At 30.0% G+C, this 23,379-nt stretch overlaps 1 protein-coding gene across 7 annotated transcripts in view; it reads left to right on the top strand.

Moving 5' to 3' along the window:
* The window catches only part of SLO2 (slowpoke 2), a 744,153-nt gene that overhangs the window by 598,793 nt on the left and 121,981 nt on the right, over window positions 1-23,379 (top strand). For all 7 annotated transcript variants that reach the window (XM_075310162.1, XM_075310161.1, XM_075310160.1 and 4 more), the window contains 4 exons: window positions 2,395-2,494; window positions 4,639-4,837; window positions 6,267-6,341; window positions 23,193-23,276. In XM_075310162.1, coding sequence (XP_075166277.1) covers window positions 2,395-2,494; window positions 4,639-4,837; window positions 6,267-6,341; window positions 23,193-23,276 — 458 coding nt within the window. The remainder of the gene's footprint in view (window positions 1-2,394; window positions 2,495-4,638; window positions 4,838-6,266; window positions 6,342-23,192; window positions 23,277-23,379) is intronic.

Raw genomic sequence — 23,379 nt, 5'->3', positions numbered from 1 at the left:
TATAGAAAATTTTGTCAAAATTTTATTTCTATAGAAAATTTTGCCAAACTTTCATTTCTATAGAAAATTTTGTCAAAATTTTATTTCTATAGAAATTTTTTTCAAAATTTTATTTTTATAGAAAATTTTATCAAAATGTTATTTCTATAGAAAATTTCGTTAAAATTTTATTTATACAAAAAATTTTTTCAAAATTTTATTTATACAGAAAATTTTCTCAAAATTTTATTTCTATAGAAAATTTTGTCAAAATTTTATTTTATAGAAAAATTTTGTCAAAATTTTGTTTCTATAGAAAATGTTGTCAAAATTTCATTTCTATAGAAAATTTTGTCAAAATTTCATTTTTATGAAAAATTTTGTCAAAATTTCATTTCTATAGAAATCTTTGTCAAAATTTTATTTCTATAGAACATTTTATCAAGATTTTATTTCTATAGAACATTTTTTCACAAATTTGTTTCTATAGAAACCTTGTCAATTTATGTTTCTATAGAAAATTTTGTCAAAATTTTATTTCTATAGAAAATTTTTTCAAAATTTTATTTCTATAGAAAATTTTGTCGATATTTTATCTATAGAAAATTTTGTCAATATTTCATTTCTAAAGAACATTTTGTCAAAATTTTATTTCTATAGAAAATTTTGCCAAACTTTCATTTCTATAGAAAATTTTGTCAAAATTTTATTTCTATAGAACATTTTATCAAGATTTTATTTCTATAGAACATTTTTTCACAAATTTGTTTCTATAGAAACCTTGTCAATTTATGTTTCTATAGAAAATTTTGTCAAAATTTTATTTCTATAGAAAATTTTGTCAAAATTTTATTTCTATAGAAAATTTTATCAAGATTTTATTTCTATAGAACATTTTTTCACAAATTTGTTTCTATAGAAACCTTGTCAATTTATGTTTCTATAGAAAATTTTGTCAAAATTTTATTTCTATAGAAAATTTTGTCAAAATTTTATTTCTATAGAAAATTTTATCAAGATTTTATTTCTATAGTACATTTTTTCACAAATTTGTTTCTATAGAAACCTTGTCAATTTATGTTTCTATAGAAAATTTTGTCAAAATTTTATTTCTATAGAAAATTTTGTCAAAATTTTATTTCAATAGAAAATTTTGTCAAAATTTTATTTCTATAGAAAATTTTGTCGATATTTTATCTATAGAAAATTTTGTCAATATTTCATTTCTATAGAACATTTTGTCAAAATTTTATTTCTATAGAAAATTTTGCCAAACTTTCATTTCTATAGAAAATTTTGTCAAAATTTTATTTCTATAGAACATTTTATCAAGATTTTATTTCGATAGAACATTTTTTCACAAATTTGTTTCTATAGAAACCTTGTCAATTTATGTTTCTATAGAAAATTTTGTCAAAATTTTATTTCTATAGAAAATTTTGTCAAAATTTTTTTTCTATAGAAAATTTTGTCGATATTTTATCTATAGAAAATTTTGTCAATATTTCATTTCTATAGAAAATTTTGTCAAAATTTTATTTCTATAGAAAATTTTGCCAAACTTTCATTTTTATAGAAAATTTTGTCAAAATTTTATTTCTATAGAAAATTTTTTCAAAATTTTATTTTTATAGAAAATTTTATCAAAATGTTATTTCTATAGAAAATTTCGTTAAAATTTCATTTATACAGAAAATTTTTTCAAAATTTTATTTGTACAGAAAATTTTCTCAAAATTTTATTTCTATAGAAAATTTTGTCAAAATTTTATTTCTATAGAAAATTTTGTCAAAATTTTGTTTCTATAGAAAATTTTGTCAAAATTTTGTTTCTATAGAAAATTTTGTTTCTATAGATATTTTGTCAAAATTTTATTTCTATAGAAAATTTTGTCAAAATTTTATTTCTATAGAAAATTTTGTCAAATGGCTTCTCATCGGAGAAAACCAACTTCGGTAAGGGACCACTTTCGTGCAGGCGAAGTACTTCTGGACTCTTTCCAATAAAATTTTGTTAATGCATCGGTGAGCTCTTTAATGCAATAGGTGTTACGTAGGTTATGGCAATATGTTCAGCTCACGCGTAATTTTTCTACCCCAGTGGTGTGGATTTCTATCAAATCTATCCTTCACCAAGGGGATCATTTGTTGTGTTGTTACCGTTTTTTTTTTTTTCCAATGAACTGTCAATGGAATTATTAGGCACCCTATTAGACGAGCGGTTTAGAAATGATTAAAATCACTACTCAGAAAAAAACAATAAAAATTAAACTTTTTGGATTTGCAAAAGGTACATAATTAGATGAATTCAGACACATGACTTAACTTGAATTTTTTTTTGTATTTGTTCATTTGTTTTTGTTTCCTTGGCTTTATTTGTTCAATAAATCATGATTTTTTTTCTATCTCCTTACAGGTTTACGCATACGAATAGCCGATTTATTTTTTAAATTATTAGCGTGTGTTTTGTATATATTACGTGTGATAACGGATACAGATCCAACATATGCCACATGGTAAGTTTTTTTTAAAATAATTTCATAAAAAAATTTTATAGCTTTTAAAATTTTGACACAAACAAATGAATGTATTCTTAAACATAATTATTTCATTAGTATTTATTAAAAAAATAAAACTTATTAGAAATTTTGATTTCATTTGATCTTTCTCTTGTATTAAATAGAAGATAATTATTCAAGCTTGAGATCGTTTTTGAATGTATAAGTTTCTTTATTCTTCAATATTTCGCAAATACGTTGAGTTCATCAGGAGTAGATCTACAATAGAAAATGATTGATATCTTTAATCATGACATACAAATTATATACCACAGATTGTTCTATCAAATTACAATTAATACAAAGTTGTCGGGACATAAATCAGACATACAACTTCGCAACAGTAACACACTTCAAAAAACAGCGGTGGCAACACATTGTACGACAACAAAACATCACCCGAACTTTGACAATGTGAGAGTATTGGAGAGTGAGAGAGAGAGCAGAAACAGCAAGCGATTAACATTAGAAATGCTGTACATCAACAATGTACCAACAGAGAAGAGAATGAACTACAAATCAGACACAGATAACATTGCTCACATATACAGACACATCATAAATAAGATATGTATATATACAAGCACTCAGCATCAGATAAAGCAAGAGGGAAATTAGTGCAATAAAAGTAACAGACGAACGTAGTGATTTGTAGTTCATTCTCTTCTCTATGTACAGCATTTTCAATGTGAGTAGCTTTGTGTTGCTGCTCTCTCTCTCCAATACTCTCATATAAGGTGATGTTTCGTTGTCGCAAAGTGTGTTGCCAGCGCTGTTTTTTCTGGAGTTTTTTTTTCTGTTCCAAAGTTTTATGTCTGATTGTTGGGACATAAATCAGACATAAAACTTCGCAACAGTAACACACTTCAAAAAACAGCGGTGGCAACACACTGTACGACAACAAAACATCACCCGAAAATTGACGATGTGAGAGTATTGGAGAGTGAGAGAGAGAACAGCAACAGCAAGCGATTAACATTAGAAATGCTGTATATCAACAATGTACCAACAGAGAAGAGAATGAACTACAAATCAGACACAGATAACATTGCTCACATATACAGACACATCACAAATAAGATACATATGTAGACATACAAGTACTCAGCATCAGATAAAGCAAGAGGGAAATTAGTGCAATAAAAGTAACAGACGAACGTAGTGATTTGTAGTTCATTCTCTTCTCTATGTACAGCATTTTCAATGTGAGTAGCTTTGTGTTGCTGCTCTCTCTCTCCAATACTCTCATATAAGGTGATGTTTCGTTGTCGCAAAGTGTGTTGCCACCGCTGTTTTTTCTGGAGTTTTTTTTTTCTGTTCCAAAGTTTTATGTCTGATTATTGGGACATAAATCAGACATAAAACTTCGCAACAGTAACACACTTCAAAAAACAGCGGTGGCAACACACTGTACGACAACAAAACATCACCCGAAATTTGACGATGTGAGAGTATTGGAGAGTGAGAGAGAGAACAGCAACAGCAAGCGATTAACATTAGAAATGCTGTATATCAACAATGTACCAACAGAGAAGAGAATGAACTACAAATCAGACACAGATAACATTGCTCACATATACAGACACATCACAAATAAGATACATATGTAGACATACAAGTACTCAGCATCAGATAAAGCAAGAGGGAAATTAGTGCAATAAAAGTAACAGACGAATATAGTGATTTGTAGTTCATTCTCTTCTCTATGTACAGCATTTTCAATGTACGTAGCTTGCTGTTGCTGCTCTCTCTCCAATACTCTCATATCAGGTGATGTTTCGTTGACGCAAAGTGTGTTGCCAGCGCTGTTTTTTCTGGAGTTTTTTTTTTTTTGTTCTAAAGTTTTATGTCTGATTTATGTCTCAACAACCTTGTTTTAATTGTAATTTGATAGAACAAATTGTGGTAAATATCAATCATTTTTATTGTAGATCTACTCCTGATGAAGCAAATCAACGCAATTGCAAAATATTGAAGAATAATAAAACTAATCAGACAAAAACGATCTCGAGCTTGAATAATTATCTTATATTTAATGAAAACAAAAAAAAACGCATGTTATAGTTAAAAAACACATGTTTTATTTTTCTTCCATTTTCCAGTTATGGCTGTACGGTTAGCAATAAAACGGAATTTTTAGCATCGGCACAATTAACCGAAGAGGAATTTCAAGAGAAACCCATTATCAATTGGGAGGCAATATTGTGGGTTAATCGTCCCACTGTGCTATGGGCTGTTCAATTAATTTTAGCTTTAGTCTCACTAACAGAAGCTGTACTATTAACATATTTAGGCTATAAGGTAAGTATACAATGAACTAAATAAAATAAAAATAAAAATAAAAATAAAAATAATACTAAAATAAAATAAAATAAAATAAAATAAAATAAAATAAAAAAAATAACATAAAATAAAATAAAATAAAATACAATAAAATAAAATAAAATAAAATAAAATAAAATAAAATAAAATAAAACAAAACAAAATAAAATAAAATAAATAAAATGAAATGAAATGAAATGAAATGAAAGAAAATGAAACAAAAATTAAATAAAATAAAATAAAATAAAATACAATAAAATAAAATAAAATAAAATAAAATAAAATAAAATAAAATAACATAAAATAAAATAAAATAAAATAAAATAAAATAAAATAACATAAAATAAAATAAAATAAAATAAAATAAAATAAAATAAAATAAAATACAATAAAATACAATAAAATAAAATAAAATAAAATAAAATAAAATAAAACAAAACAAAATAAAATAAAATAAAATAAAATAAAATAAAATAAAATAAAATACAATAAAATACAATAAAATAAAATAAAATAAAATAAAATAAAATAAAATAAAATAAAATAAAATAAAATAAATAAAAAAAAATAAAAAAAAAATAAAATAAAATAAAATAAAACAAAACAAAACAAAATAAAATAAAATAAATAAAATGAAATGAAATGAAATGAAGTGAAATGAAATGAAAGAAAATGAAACAAAAATAAAATAAAATAAAATAAAATAAAATAAAATAAAATAAAATAAAATAAAATAAAATAAAATACAATAAAATAAAATAAAATAAAATAAAATACAATAAAATAAAATAAAATAAAATAAAATAAAATAAAATAAAATAATATAAAATAAAATAAAATACAATAAAATAAAATAAAATAAAATAAAATAAAATAAAATAAAATAAAATACAATAAAATAAAATAAAATAAAATAAAATAAAATAAAATAAAATAAAATAAAATAAAACAAAACAAAACAAAATAAAATAAAATAAAATAATATAATATAAAATAAAATAAATAAAATGAAATGAAGTGAAGTGAAATGAAAAAAAATGAAACAAAACAAAAATAAAATAAAATAAAATAAAATAAAATAAAACGAAATAACAATAAAATCTACAAAATAGTGTTATAGAAAATCTACTGGTTTTCTCTTAATTTTTTCAATAAAAACTTTTTTCAGTTCAAATAAACTTTTGAGATAATATTGTACATATTTTTCATGTTATTTGAGACCTTAATAACTTATCACTTAATAAAAAATGATAATTTTAGTACATTAATTATAAGCGTGTCTACGATGTTTTTTTTTTTTTTTTGTTATCCTCTTTAGTTTTTCTCCTCCGTTTTCATTTAATATAATGCAATATATATTAATAATGTTTTATTACAACGTCTATGTCGTTTTTCTTTTCCATTACAGGGAAATATATGGCAACAAATACTTTCGTTTCATTTTATATTAGAATTAATTACGACAATACCTTTTGCATTAACGGTAAGTTGGTCTTTCGTTACTTAATTATGATCAAAACATAAATCTTTACTTAAATGACACTACGAATATGTTATATATTGGAAAATTTCAAGGTTGCTGGAAAATAGATGTATGTGAGAATATAAATGGATATTATTTTTTATTGGGTTTAATTGAACGTACAGAGTGTGCCACGGATTTGGTACCTAGGGCTGAAGTACGAGGGCAGTTCGGAAACTTTTTTGCCTAGCACAAAAAGCGCGGTATAAACAGAAAATTTTGTTGCGATCTGGCAACTCCTTCATATAGAAACACCAAAGATAATTGAGAAGAAGATGCAGTCTTGTCATAGCAAAACTGAAGCACCAGAGTACTCTGCTAACAAAATATCATGAAGTTTGCGTCGACGTGTCTCTCAAATGTACTGCCGTTTGCGTCGGAAAATATCATAACATTTGTGTTTTTCATAAATTTCTGAATAAAATCCCACAAAAGCAATACCAAAACGATTGTAGAAATTTAAAATAAGACGTATGTGTATTTAAAGCGAATATTCATTATGGTTTTATGTGAATATTGCCGTTTTAAATTTATTCCTGGGCAGAGCTGCTTTGGAAAAAATTGACAAATAAAACAATTTTTTTTCTCATAGCCCTCTACACCTTGACATTTGTTTTCTCTTTAAAAGAGCACAATGCTTAATATTGTTATACTCAATTATCTTTGGAAACAGGTGTTCAAAAAAGACGCATCCGCAATTTTTTTACAATGGAAACAGCAACAACAACAGAAATTGTAGCGAAAGTGCATGATATGGTATTAAATGATCGACGAATAAAAGTGCGTGAAATTGCTAATATCATGGGCATTTCAAATGATCGAGTCCATTTGCATGAAGAACTACAGATGAGAAAGCTTTCTGCAAGATGGGTGCCGCATTTGTTAACAGTCGATCAAAAACGCATAAGAATGAACATTTCTCAAGCTTGTTTGGATCGTTTTAAGCGAAATAAAATGGATTTTAAGCATCGTTTCATAACTGTTGATGAGACATGGATCCACCACTATACTCCAGAGACAAAAGAACAAGAACAAACAATGGACTGAAGCTGGAAAAAGTGCCCCAAAGAAGGCAAAAACAATTCAATCGGCTGGTAAGGTTATGGCAAAGGTTTTTTTGGGACTTCATAGGTATTTTATTGATTGACTATCTGCAAAAGGGTAAAACAATAAATTCAGAGTACTATTGCAAACTCTTGGATCAAATAAATGTACAAATTCGAGAAAAACGTCCTGGCTTACAACACAAAAAAATAATTTTTCATCAAGACAAACTATTAAAGGGTGATACGGTCAAAATTTGGTCAATATAGTAAAAAAATAAAAAAATATAAACTTGACGTATTTCTTTCAATTTTGCATTTAAAAAACCTGAACACCCCTCATTTTGAAGGTGTGTGTGTGTGTAGAATGTTGCTCCTATTTTGATTTTGGAATTCACTCTTCAGTTGTCAAAATGCCGTCCAAGCAAGAAGAGCAGCGTATCAAAATTTTGTTCGCGCATCGCGAAAATCCGAGCTACTCGCACGCAAAGCTGGCAAAATCGCTAAAAGTTGCCAAATCAACCGTTACAAATGTAATTAAAGTGTTTGGGGAACGTTTGTCGATAGCCAGGAAGTCTTGATCGGGGGGAAATCGAAAACCGGAAGCCGCTGAGACGACAAAGAGAGTTGCCGGTAGTTTCAAGCGAAACCCTAACCTCTCTCTCCGAGATGCCGCAAATAAGCTGGGTGTATCGTCTACAACCGTGCATCGAGCCAAAAAACGAGCCGGACTATCGACTTACAAGAAGGTAGTGACTCCAAATCGCCATGATAAACAAAATACGACGGCCAAAGCGCGATCCCGGAGGCTGTACACGACGATGCTGACGAAGTTTGACTGCGTGGTAATGGACGACGAAACCTACGCCAAAGCCGACTACAAGCAGTTTCCGGGACAGGAGTTTTATACGGCAAAAGGAAGGGGAAAATGTAGCAGATATTTTCAAGCACATAAAACTGTTAAAGTTCGCAAAGAAATATCTGGTTTGGCAAGCCATCTGTACCTGTGGCTTGAAAAGCAGCATTTTCATAGCTTCCGGGACTGTCAACCAAGAAATTTACGTGAAAGAGTTTTTGAATAAACGTCTGCTGCCTTTCCTGAAGAAATACGCCGCCAACAACGTGCAGGTGGTTCCCAAGGACAAGAACCCTCCCAACACGCCAGAGCTCCGCCCAATTGAGAAATACTGGGCTATTGTCAAGCGGAACCTAAAGAAGGCCAAAAAACTGCTAAGGACGAGCAGCAGTTCAAGGCAAACTGGCTTTCTGCGGCGAAGAAGGTGGACAAGGTGGCTGTACAAAATCTGATGGCAGATGTCAAGCGTGAGGCCCGGCAATTCGGATTTGGAAAAGCGAAAGCCTAACTGAATATGTTTCCTGAATTTTATACTAATTGAACTTGAAAAAGAAATTTAATTTGATTTTTTAAATAAACGATTTCACCGATTTACACGCGCTTTCCCTTGACCAAATTTTGAACGTATCACCCTTTAACAATGGCTAAAATCAACGAATTAAAAAACGAGTTGCTTGACCACCCACCTTATTCTCCTGATTTAGCTCCCAGTGACTTTTACTTGTTCCCAAATCTAAAAAAAAATCCTTGCTGGCAAGAGTTTTACCTCAATAGAAGATGCAATTACAGTTGTAATCCACTATCTTGAAGACCTTGAGGAAAACTATTTTAATCAAGCGAAAGAATTGCTAGTAAAGCGTTGGACTAAGTGTATTGAAGTTTCAGGAGATTATATTGAAAAATAAAAATATTTTTGAAAAACTAACTATTCTCTTTCATTGATTGGCTAAGAAGTTTCCGAACCGCCCTCGTAGAAAATTTTTAATAAATTTAGCATAATACAAATTATTTTATAATTTTCGGCAGGTTAGTTAGAAAATCGGAGAGGCTAAAAAGTTTAATCAAAATACTGCCCCATATAAACCATTAATTTACGTGTGTAAAAAGCAACGGACTCTGTTTGAAGGCGAATTAAGACTGGGCTATTAAGATGTCACTCTCCCAGAGATGACGAGTCGGTGTTCAAGGAAAATATCCCAAAGCGGCAGAAGGGTACACGCAACAATATGAAATAAATTCAGAGATTGATCTGAAGTGGCATTATATAAAATGCCACTTCAGATCCATAACCTCTTAATCATATTCAGAGGTTATGGATTGAAAAAAAATTGAAATTTAAAGCAAGTAATAAAAAAATCAATTTACCCAATTCGCAATACATAGCAGATCACTATTTATACGTCAATAAATACACAAAATGAAATAAAACTTGAGGCTTACAACTCTTAAATTCAAGGGATCAGTCTACATCGAATATCTTTCTGGCTACTAATAATATTCGAATATTTTTCTGAAGACCCAAGAACCCTTAAATTCTATTTATTAGAATCCCATAAATCCGTTTTCAAAATTAACAACTTCTCCAATTTCTTCTTCTCTGTTATTCCTGTACCTGTTTTCTCTTCAAAAGACCATGAGAATTTTTCCAATAGCAAAAACAAAAAATAGAAATCCATTAGCAATTTCCCATGAACATATGCTTCCGTATCAGTCGTATATGTTATGATTTATTAAGCACATTCATCGTTTTTTAGGAAAAAATCCGAAGAGCAATTCATAGAATTTTTTATTTAACTTTTCCCCTTGAAAATTGAAAATGACAGACTACTTTTTTTTAATTAAGTTGTCAAAAACACACAAAAAAAGTTACTTGCAATAAAACGAAAAAAAACTCACAGTAAAGGCACTTTAGGGAATTAGAATGTGATACAAATGTATTTTTTCATACATATCGAAGCTTTATAATGTTTTATAATTTACATTGTAATGGCTGAAAGAAGAAGAGAGTTTTTATTTAACAAGACATTTGGGAACGCATGAAATATTTCAACAAACTTATGTTAAATAATAATAAAATTTATTGGGATATTGTTGTTGAAAATTTCCAGACGACCAGTTACAAGGAAAACTTTTAAAATATAAGAAGATAGGGAAATATGAGAAACCTATATACTTTTTATTATATTCTTAGACTTCAAAATATAAAAGAAAATTACTAAAAGAATTGGAAATGAATTGCACACTTAAACAAAATTCCCAAGCGTTGAAAGTTAAGACAGAGGGTAATAATACGTTTTAGACGTGTTAGCAATATCAATTAATGTAGAAGAACACATACCAATTACTTTTATGATAAAAATTCAAGGTTACATATATTTTCGGAGACACATTATTTGAGCTCTATTGATCATCTACGTTCGGTAGACATATGACCATATTTTTTCTAATTGAAAAGGAAACTCTAGATAAAGTGAATTTTGCTCATTGAATTCAATGCCCTCTTCACGCCAAAACTCTCTTTAACATTACATCAGCCAAATAACATTATTATTTTAAAATTTCGAAATAATCATTTTTATCAGAGGTTGAGACTTGCACACATTAACAGAGTATACAGTGTTTGATTTGTCTGACACTAATATATCTACGATTTTTCACTAATATTTAATATCAACTCATTTTCCATTATAAATTTATAAACAAATAAGTGCTTATGAAATTCATCAAAACTGAAATAAAAATTTTGCACACAAGTATATTTTTTAAAGTGTTAGCAAGATATCTAGGTCCAAAATACTGACCATACTTTGTTAAGTCCCATATCTCATGAACACAAGAACGTACCTCTTTTACAGGAGTTAACAAAATCCATCCAGCAAAGAAAAAATCATGGAAACCATTAATAATTGGGGATTTGGCAGCTAAAACAAAATTCTAGGTTACCAATTTTTAAAGATTATGTTGCGGCCTTTTTATTAATTTTTCATTATTGTAACTATTGAATTCTCTGTATTTAAATGAATTGTCTACACTGTCTTTGCATACATTTATTCTCATTAAAAACATAAAGTTATCAACGATCAAAAGCAAATGCAAACGCAATAATAACTAGGGATATATGAACTAATGAGAGCAAAACCAATAGACGAAAAGAAATGCGAATAAAATACTGGTTTTTTGCGCGCATTACTGCATTGAACATTTGTTTTTGGATTGACATGGTTTGAATATACAAAGAATTGAATATACAAAGGATTGCTTACCATCATAAAAAGAAACGGTACACATCATAAAGTAAAATGAAATGAATGTAACTTATTTGATAGCGAAGAAATTGAAATAAAGTCAGTCTTACATTGAACAGCTCAGTATATACCAACTCAAGTCTTTAACTTCTTTTTATAAAGAAATCGAGTTTTTAGAAAAAGGCTGAAGTGTACAAGCTCCGTTGGGAAAAAAGATTCTCAGCGTAAACATTGGCGCCCGAGAACGGACTATTACGTTTAAACCTAATAATCAATAATTAATTAAAAAAAAAAAAAAATAAATTCGATCCGGAAAAAACTCGCTATAATATTAGCCACTCTGCTCGTTGTTGCCCATCATCATATTAATCGAACCATTGAGGTTGTTGCTGCTGACTGCCGTTTCATAACCATTATATGCAGTGAGTAATTGCCGTCGGCAAAAGAGTCTAGAGTTGTGTAATAGCTGTCAAGTGCTCCGATCTATAGCCGAAAAAGGAAATTTACATTTGTATCGAATTCGCATAATATAATTGTTAAAAATGGTCAAAAGTTCAAAAGAACTTTCTAAATCGCGAGATAGTTTATTTAATTCTTTAAGTCGCAACAGAACTTATGTTTTTAAAAATAATGCGTCTATGACAGTGTCGGAACTAGAGACACGCCTAGGGTTGATAGAATCCGTCTTTACTCAATTATGTAATATCCAGGCATCAATTGAACAGGAAACGGGTGACGAAAGTGAGTTCGATAAGCGACAGCGCTTTGAAGACCTGTATTGCGAAATAAAATCTAAAATTTTATCGACTATATCACAAAAGCAAAAAAGTTCAGGCACTCAGGAGTCATCGGTATTTAACCAAACACTAAACTCGTCGGGTTCAGTTACCAAGCCATCGTCAAATCTTCCTAAACTTAAATTACCGGTATTTTCAGGAAAATACACTGAATGGACCAATTGGTTCAACACGTTCAATTCGATAGTCGATTCAGATACCGACTTAGATGATTTATCAAAATTCGTCCACCTTAGGTCGTGCCTGGGTTCTGTTCCATTAGGAACGATTGAGTTCTTAGAACTTACTGGAGCAAATTATTCCAAGGCCATGAATTTACTAAAAAAGAGATTCGAAAATAAGTCGGTTATATTTCAATCTCATGTTAAAGAATTGTTTGAATTAGAACGTATCTCTCGGCCATCTTCTGAATCTCTCAGTCGTTTAATAGATGTAATAAATTCTCATTTACACTCGCTAGAAAGCTTAGGCTCCGTCGAGGAGTTAAAGGAGGTAATGATATTTTATTTAGCTCGACTGAAACTTGATGAAGATACCCTAATGAAATGGCATGAATATACGAACGTGGGGGAATTGCCTTCATGGGGCCGTCTTGAGGCATTCCTCACGTCTAGATGTTTGTCTTTGGAAAATAGTGAGGTAAATTCCGGAAGAGTGGTGGAGAATTCATTTAAGCGTAACGATGACAGACGGAATGGACGAAAGGTTAGAGCCAAGGTTTTGACTGCCTCAATGAGTGTTTCTGATACTATGTGTCCAAGTTGTAGTAAAGGCCATTCAATTATGCAATGTCCCATATTTCTGAACCTATCACCGAGTCAGAAATATTTTGAAGCCAAAAAATATTCTCTGTGTATTTTGTGCCTATGCCATAGGCACCCAGTTCGTGATTGCAAGGCTGAAAAATGCGAAAAGTGTTCAAAGCCGCATCACACTATGCTGCACAGAGAAAATTCCAAGGTATCAGTTCCTAGAACTCCGGTCGATAATAGGGGAGAGGTTGGCAAAGGTAGTAATAATGCAGCTTTATACAGTTCCATGTTACAAGTGTCTACTGCGAACTTTTTGGCCACCGCTTTGGTTTTGGTCAAAGACGCTTCTGGAGGTTTTCATGAAACCAGATGCGTTTTAGATTCTGGGAGCCAATTGAATTTTATAACTGCGGGCCTTGCAGATCGATTAGGACTACCATGCATTGAGTCGTTTGCCAAAATAAGTGGTATAGGAAATTTGAGCAGTGAAATCAGTAAAAAGGTCTCTACGCAAATAAAATCTAGGACTTCAGAGTTCACTTGTAATTTGGAAATGCACGTAATTCCAGAAATAACGAATTACTCTGGAAATAGTTTAGTTGATATCAGTTCATGGAATTTACCAAGGAACATCAAACTTGCCGATCCCTTTTTCAATAAAAATCGTAAAATAGAAATATTAGTAGGAATTGGACTGTTTTTCAAGTTATTGTCTGTAGGCCAGATTAGATTGGCTGAAAATCTTCCGCTCCTTCAAAAGTCTTTATTGGGCTGGATAGTTGTTGGGGAGTGCAGTGGCCAATCAATGAACTCGTTGATTGTGGCTTCCAATTCGAAATATGACAATGAATGCAAGCTTAAGGATTTAGTAGAACGATTTTGGAAATGTGAAGATGTTGCCCTGGGCACCGAACATTCACTAACACCCGACGAACAGAGATGTGAAAATATTTTTACTGCTACTGTCACACGCTCGGATAGTGGTCGGTTCATTGTTCGGTTGCCTTTTCGGAGTGAACATTGCACACTCGGTAGTTCCTACAATATCGCCCTGAAAAGGTTTCTAAATTTGGAACGAAAACTGTATGGCAACCCTGTTCTACAAGATGAATATATTAAATTCATTGAGGAATATAAGTCAATGGGTCATTTGGAAGTTATAAATGTAAATTGCGATATAGGGTCTGTGAGGTATTTTATGCCACATCATCCTGTTATTCGGCTTGATAGTACAACTACTAAATTACGCGTTGTATTTGATGCCTCTTGTAAGACGGATAACGGTTTCTCGCTGAATGATCAGCTGCTCGTTGGTTCTCGTTTGCAACCTGACTTGTTTGATATCTTACTACGTTTTCGTTCTTATAGATATGCCTTAACGGCAGATATTGCAAAAATGTTCAGACAAATTCGAGTTCATGACGACGATTGTCTCTACCAGTGCATATTATGGCGTTCTAACAAGGCGGAAACTGTTAGAGTTTTGAAATTAAAGACCGTTACTTATGGTACTAGTTGTGCTCCATTTCTATCCGTCCGATGCATGAAATATTTGGCCGACATGTATTCCGAAACGTATGAGCTCGGAAGTAGAGCTATTCATAATAACTTTTATATGGATGATATGTTAGCTGGGGCTAATTCCAAAGATGAGTTGCGTCGCCTGAAATTGGAAGTGTTGAAAATACTCAATTATGGTGAATTCGAACTGCATAAATGGAGATCGAATTGTTCGGAATTTAACTCAACCCGAGATACGCTCTCGATAAAAACCGAAGATTGTGCTAAGACCCTGGGTATTTTGTGGGATTCCAGAGATGACGTTTTCGGTTTTTCATATGTCGATTTGAAGGGGACAAAATGTACAAAGCGAACAGTTCTATCTGAGGTTGCACGTCTTTTTGATCCTCTGGGTCTAATTAACCCTGTGGTAGTTTTAGGTAAGATCTTCTTACAACAACTATGGCTATTGAAGTTGAGTTGGGATGAGTCTTTGCCCCAGGAGCTGGCGACTCAGTGGGCAAAATTTAGACATGAACTTGTGTTATTGAGAGATCTGAAATTTCCCAGAACTTTCTGGACAGAACATGATTTTGTTTCCTTGGAACTACATGGCTTCTCGGATGCCTCCATGAGGGCATATGGAGCGGTCATATATACCCGCATCATCGATAGGGATGGAAATGCTCATGTGCAGTTACTTACGGCAAAATCTCGTGTCGCTCCTCTTAAATCCGTATCACTACCCCGGTTGGAGCTAGAGGGAGCTTTGTTATTGGCCAGAGTAATGAATCGGGTAATGGAAAGTATACAGTTAGATGTTGCTGACACCTATTATTGGACCGATTCAACACTAGTCCTTCAATGGCTAGCTTCTCATCCTTCCAGATGGTCAACTTTTATAGCGAATCGAACCGCTAAAATTCATGGTTTATCTCGAGTCACTAATTGGTATAAGGTAGACGGGAAACAGAATCCTGCCGATATTGTATCCCGTGGGATGTATCCGTCTGAGCTAGGGTCGTCTCAACTCTGGTTGAATGGACCCAAATTTTTATTAGACCCCGAGGATAATTGGCCAAGGCTTCGAAAAGAGATATACGGTAATATTGAGGAATTGGAGGAACGTAAAGGAGAATTCAGTCTGATAGTTGGTAATGTGGGGAACACTATAACTGATCTGGTTTCTTCCTGCAAATATTGTAATAATTTTCCCAAATTGCAAAGAGTGTTTGGGTTTATTTATCGATGGCGCATGAGGTCGAAATGCAAGTCTAAATCATATTTAACTGTACCAGAATTGGTTGGAGGTCTTAATTATATTTTATTTAATATTCAAGAGGTATGCTTCGGTGCAGAAAAAAGAAATCTAAGGTTAAATAAAAATGTTAAATCTGCTACTATACAGCGGCTTAATCCGTTTATGGATGATTCTACGATTCAATTAATGAGAGTTGGTGGACGACTAACAAAGTCAGAGTTTCCATATGAAACAAAACATCCCATTCTTTTGCCCGGGAATCATGAGGTAGTGACTTCGTTAGTCGACCACATCCATAGACTCAACTTACATGTAGGTGCTGTCGCATTATCGGCTTTCGTACGACAAAGGTTTTGGATTATCAATATTAGAAAAATTGCACGAAAGGTTGTTAGAAAATGTATGCGTTGTTTTAAAGCTAATCCAAAACCATTAGTTCAAATGATGGGGGATTTACCTTCGAATAGAGTAAAGGGAAATTCGCGTCCTTTTGAACATGCCGGGGTAGATTTCGCCGGTCCTATTACCGTTCATTATAAAATTAGAGGTAAAAGGCCATATAAGGCGTATATAGCCGTTTTTGTTTGTTTCCTCACTAAGGCTTGCCATATAGAGGTGGTTTCGGATCTAAGCACTGATTCATTTATTGCATCACTTAAGCGCTTTTTTGCTCGACGTGGACTAAGCTCACATCTATATTGCGATAACGCCACCAACTTTGTTGGTGCATCCCGAAGAATTGGTTGTAGCATGTTCACCAATCAAGAGAAGGACGACATTGAGAAAGAATGTGGAAAGAGAAGCGTACAGTTTCATTTTATACCACCTCGCACTCCACATTTCGGTGGCTTGTGGGAAAGTGCTGTTAAGATCGCAAAACAGTTATTAGTGCGCCACTGCAACTCTGCTTCCTTGACATATGAAGAACTCAACACAGTTGTAGTTCAAATAGAAGCTGTAATGAACTCGAGGCCACTGTGTCCGATATCTTCTGATGCCAATGATCTAGAAGCACTAACGCCGGGCCATTTTTTGATAGGCCGACCACTAAATGCATTATCTGAAGACATAGATGACCAAGAATTGAGCGTCACACACCACAATAGATGGAAGCGAATTCAAGCGGTTCAAGCAATGTTCTGGCGAAGATGGTCGAAGGAATACATTACATTGATGCAAGAGAGAATGAAGTGGAATAAAGCCACGAAGAATATTGAAATTGGAACTCTAGCTATTATATCGGAAGACAACATTGCTCCTTACAATTGGTTGCTGGGACGAGTCATAGAAATTCACAGTGGGACTGACGGACTAGTTCGTGTAGCGACACTTCAAACTAAATCTGGATTGCTGAAACGAAGTATCCATCGCCTTTGTCCTTTACCCCTCGATTAGGCCGCTGTAGCTCTATGAAGTTGTAAGGAGCTTACAAGGGGGGACTATGTTGCGGCCTTTTTATTAATTTTTCATTATTGTAACTATTGAATTCTCTGTATTTAAATGAATTGTCTACACTGTCTTTGCATACATTTATTCTCATTAAAAACATAAAGTTATCAACGATCAAAAGCAAATGCAAACGCAATAATAACTAGGGATATATGAACTAATGAGAGCAAAACCAATAGACGAAAAGAAATGCGAATAAAATACTGGTTTTTTGCGCGCATTACTGCATTGAACATTTGTTTTTGGATTGACATGGTTTGAATATACAAAGAATTGAATATACAAAGGATTGCTTACCATCATAAAAAGAAACGGTACACATCATAAAGTAAAATGAAATGAATGTAACTTATTTGATAGCGAAGAAATTGAAATAAAGTCAGTCTTACATTGAACAGCTCAGTATATACCAACTCAAGTCTTTAACTTCTTTTTATAAAGAAATCGAGTTTTTAGAAAAAGGCTGAAGTGTACAAGCTCCGTTGGGAAAAAAGATTCTCAGCGTAAACAGATTATTTTCAATCTGTGGGCCCACTAGGAAACTTAGAGAAAAACCCCTCAAATTTTAAACCAAGAAAAAATTATGTTAATATCTTTACCCGTTGAAAATTTACCGAATTATTTCCAAAAGACGAGATTTGGAACCACTATGCGACATTACCTGCACACATGAACGTTATATAGTGTGTTTTATATCAGTCATAACAATGTATTACTGCCTTTACACCGCTATTAAATATCAATTCATTTATCGAAATAAATGTGTTAAGAATAAATGACGATGAATATATGCATTAAATTTCGCCAAAAATCCATAAAAATCGATACTTTTTCCCGAAAAATCATAATAATCGGTACTTGCATTTTAAAAATCGCACAAATAAAAAAAATTACTTGGGTTGCGGTAACACTTGCCGATGGCAAGGTATCTTAAAACTTCTTAACACTGTGTTCTAAATTGCAAGTTAGTCCATACGAGGTATATATTAAACAAAAAAGTCCTCTTACATACGTATATAATTCAGTTTGACAAAATTTTCTATAGAAATAAAAGTTTTGACAAAATTTTCTATAGAAATAAAATTTTTGACAAAATTTTGTATAGAAATAACATTTTGAAAAGATTTTCTATAGAAATAAAATTTTGAAAAAAAAAATCCTATAGAAATAAAATTTTGACAAAATTTTCTATAGAAATAAAATTTTGAAAAAATTTTCAATAGACATGAAATTTTGACAAAGTTTTCTATAGAAATGACATTTTGCAAAATTTTGTATAGAAATGAAATTTTGACAAAATTTTCTATGGAAATAAAATTTTGACAAAATTTTCTATAGAAATGAAATTTTGACAAAATTTTCCATAGAAATAAAATATTGAGAAAATTTTCTGTATAAATAAAATTTTAACGAAATTTTCTATAGAAATAAAATTTTAAAAAATTTTCCATAGAAATAAAATATTGACAAAATTTTCTATAGAAATTAAATTTTGACAAAATTTTCTATAGAAATTAAATTTTGACAAAATTTTCTATAGAAATAAAAATATTGACAAAATTTTCTATGGAAATGAAATTTTGACAAAATTTTCTATAGAAATAAAATTTTGAGAAAATTTTCTGTATAAATAAAATATTGAAAAAATTTTCTGTATAAATAAAATTTTAACGAAATTTTCTATAGAAATAAAATTTTGAAAAAATTTTCTATAAAAACACAATTTAAAAAAAAATTCTATAGAAAAAAAATTGACAAATTTTCTATAGAAATAAATTTGTGAAAAAATGTTCTATAGAAATAAAATCTTGAAAAAATGTTCTATAGAAATAAAATTTTGACAAAGATTTCTATAGAAATGAAATTTTGACAAAATTTTCTATAAAAATGAAATTTTGACAAAATTTTCTATAGAAATGAAATTTTGAAAAAATGTTCTGTATAAATAAAATTTAATCGAAATTTTCTATAGAAATAACATTTCGACAAAATTTTCTATAGAAATGAAATTTTAACAAAATTTTCTATAGAAATAAAATTTTGACAAAATTTTCTATAGAAATAAAATTTTTGAAAAAATTTTCTATAAAAACAAAATTTTAAAAAAAAATTTCTATAGAAAAAAAATTTCTATAGAAATAAAATTTTGAAAAATTTTCTATAGAAATAAAATTTTGACGAAATTTTCTATAGAAATAAAATTTTGAAAAAATTTTCTATAGAAATAAAATTTTGACAAAATTTTCTATAGAAATAAAATTTTGACAAAATTTTCTATAGAAATAAAAATTTTGCCAAAATTTTCTATAGAAATAAAATTTGGAGAAGTAAATTTTTGAAAAAATGTTCTATACAAATAAAATCTTGAAAAAAATGTTCTATAGAAATAAAATTTTGACAAAATTTTCTATAGAAATGAAATTTTGACAAAATTTTCTATAGAAATAAAATTTTGAAAAAAAATTCTATAGAAATAAAATTTTGACAAAATGTTCAATAGAAGTGAAATTTTGACAAAATTTTCTAAAGAAATAAAATTTTGAAAAAATTGTCCATAGAAAAAAAATTTGACAAATTTTCTATAGAAATAAATTTTTGAGAAAATGTTCTATAGAAATAAAATCTTGAAAAAATGTTCTATAGAAATAAAATGTTGAGGCAATTTTCTATAGAAATGAAATTTTGACAAAATTTTCTACAGAAATAAAATTTTGAAACTAATTTCTATAGAAATACAATTTTGACAAAATTTTCTATAGAAATGAAATTTTGACAAATTTTCTATAGAAATAAATTTTTGAAACAAATTTCTATAGAAATAAAATTTTGTTGTTGTTTTTTATTTCAGCTTAAAACCATACATTGACTAAACTACAAGAGTAGCTTAACCAACAGAGGAAAAGAATGTTTGTCAAATTTATTTGGGCAAAGCCCTATAGACTGCAAGATGGTTGGATGGACGCACGTTTCGGAATTACCACATTCCTCATCAGCATCCTCTACTTGCAGCAAAACTATCAACCAATTATCAGAATAAATTCAGGCAGTTTATTAAACCCAACAAAAACCACACTTGAACCCTCCGAAAAAAGGTTTTACATTGATAGCCGGCTTATGCCGAAATAAATTCGAAACAAATTGGTTGATAGTTTTGCTGCAAGTAGAGGATGCTGATGAGGAATGTGGTAATTCCGAAACGTGCGTCCATCCAACCATCTTGCAGTCTATAGGGCTTTGCCCAAATAAATTTGACAGACATTCTTTTCCTCTGTTGGTTAAGCTACTCTTGTAGTTTAGTCAATGTATGGTTTTAAGCTGAAATAAAAAACAACAACAATGCTTAAAGAACAAAACCAACTATAACAAAACAAAACAAATGAAAAAGAAGAGGAGGCACGCTCAAAATAAACCCAGCCATGTGAATTCAAATCGATGATTTGACAGTGGCATAGGAAAAGAGATATGTTTGTTTCGAATTTATTTCGGCATAAGCCGGCTATCAATGTAAAACCTTTTTTCGGAGGGTTCAAGTGTGGTTTTTGTTGGGTTTAATAAACTGCCTGAATTTATTCTGATAATTGGTTGATAGTTTTGCTGCAAGTAGAGGATGCTGATGAGGAATGTGGTAATTCCGAAACGTGCGTCCATCCAACCATCTTGCAGTCTATAGGGCTTTGCCCAAATAAATTTGACAAACATTCTTTTCCTCTGTTGGTTAAGCTACTCTTGTAGTTTAGTCAATGTATGGTTTTAAGCTGAAATAAAAAACAACAACAATGCTTAAAGAACAAAACCAACTATAACAAAACCAAATAAAATTTTGACAAAATTTTCTATAGAAATGAAATTTTGACAAATTTTCTATAGAAATACATTTTTGAAAAAATGTTCTATAGAAATATAATCTTGAAAAAATGTTCTATAGAAATAAAATTTTGACAAAATATTCTATAGAAATGAAATTTTGAAAAAAAATTCTATAGAAATAAAATTTTGACAAAATTTTATATAGAAATAAAATTTTTACAACATTTTCTATAGAAATAACATTTTGACAAAATGTTCTATAGAAACAAAAATTGTACAAATTTTTCTATAGAAATAAAATTTGACAAAAATTTCTATAGAAATAAAATCTTGAAAATATGTTCTATAGAAATAAAATTTTGACAAAATTTTCTATAGAAATGAAATTTTGACAAAATTTTCTATAGAAATAAAATTTTGAAAAAAAAATCTATAGAAATAAAATTTTGACAAAATTTTCAATAGAAGTGAAATTTTGACAAAATTTTCTAAAGAAATAAAATTTTGAAAAAAATGTCCATAGAAAAAAAATTTGACAAATTTTCTATAGAAATAAATTTTTGAAAAAATGTTCTATAGAAATATAATCTTGAAAAAATGTTCTATAGAAACAAAATTTTGCAAAATTTTCTGCAGAAGTGAAATTTTGACAAAATTTTCTATAGAAATAAAATTCTGAAAAAAAATTCTATAGAAATAAAATTTTGACAAAATTTTATATAGAAATAAAATTTTTACAACATTTTCTATAGAAATAACATTTTGACGAAATGTTCTATAGAAACAAAAATTTTACAAATTTTTCTATAGAAATAAAATTTGACAAAAATTTCTATAGAAATAAAATTTTGACAAAATTTTCTATAGAAATAAAATTTTGATAAAATTTTCTATAGAAATAAAATTTTTACAAAATTTTCTATAGAAATAAAATTTTTACAAAATTTTCTATAGAAATAAAATTTTGACAAAATTTTCTGTAGAAATAAAATTTTGAAAAAAATTTCTATAGAAAAAAAAATTTTACAAATTTTCTATAGAATTAAATTTTTGAAATATAGAAATAAAATCTTAAAAAAATGTTCTATAGAAATACAATTTTGACAACATTTTCTATAGAAACAAAATTTCTATAGAAATAAAATTTTGACAAAATTTTGGTATATTATTTTTGGCTCGAGTGGCAACCATGATTAAAAACCGATATGAACCAATTTTTGTGTGATTGGGGATCGGCTAAGTATAACTATAAATATAACGATATGGACCAATTTTGGCATGGTTGTTAGCGGCCATATACTAGCGAAATGTACCGAATCGGACGAATTTTGCTCTTCCAAGAGGCTCCGGAGTTAAAATTTGAGGATCGGTTTATATGGGGCTATATATAATTATGGACCGATGTGGACCAATTTTTGCATGATTATTAGAGACCATATACTAACACGATGTACCAAATTTAAACCGGATCCGATGAATTTTGCTTCTCCAAGAGACCCCGGAGGTCAAATCTGGGGATCGGTTTATATGGAGGCTATATATAACTATAGACCGATATGGACCAATTTTTGCATGGTTATTAGAGACCATATACTAACACGATGTACCAAATTTAAACCGGGTCGGATGAAATTTGCTTCTCTAGAGGCTCCGCAAGCCAAATCTGGGGGTCAATTTATATGGGGGCTATACGTAAAAGTGGTCCAATATGGCCCATTTGCAAAACCATCCGTCTTACGTCAATGACAACTACTTGTGCGAAATTTCAAGTCGATAGCTTGTTTCGTTCGGAAGTTAGCGTGATTTCAACCGACGGACGGACGGACATGCTTAGATCGACTCAGAATTTCACCACGACCCAGAATGTATATAAAATTTATGGGGTCTTAGAACAATATTTCGATGTATTACAAAAGGAATGACAAAGTTAATATATCGGATTTATCTATTTCGGATTTATCTGTTTGAGGATTAAGTCATTCACCTAAAACCATCAACCATTATCTTCAACTTGAACTTTCCAATATATAACATTTGTCTTATAAATGTTCTCGTTTTTTTCCTTCTTTCTTTAACATATACACTCTACATTACATTTTCAGATATTATGGCCACCTTTAAGAAATTTATTTATACCCATTTTCCTAAATTGCTGGCTGGCAAAACGTTCACTGGAAAATATGTTCGTAAGTATCATAAATTAAAGTAATTTATCTTCAAAAACTTTTATGTTAAAATATATGGTTGAGTGAACATTTAAAAATATCCTCTGTATATATTTCATGGTCA

The sequence above is a fragment of the Haematobia irritans genome, chromosome 5 (assembly GCF_050003625.1).
Source record: "Haematobia irritans isolate KBUSLIRL chromosome 5, ASM5000362v1, whole genome shotgun sequence".
NCBI lineage: Eukaryota > Metazoa > Arthropoda > Insecta > Diptera > Muscidae > Haematobia > Haematobia irritans.
Note: the sequence above shows the minus strand (reverse complement) of the source record. Positions and strands in the feature narration are given on the sequence as shown.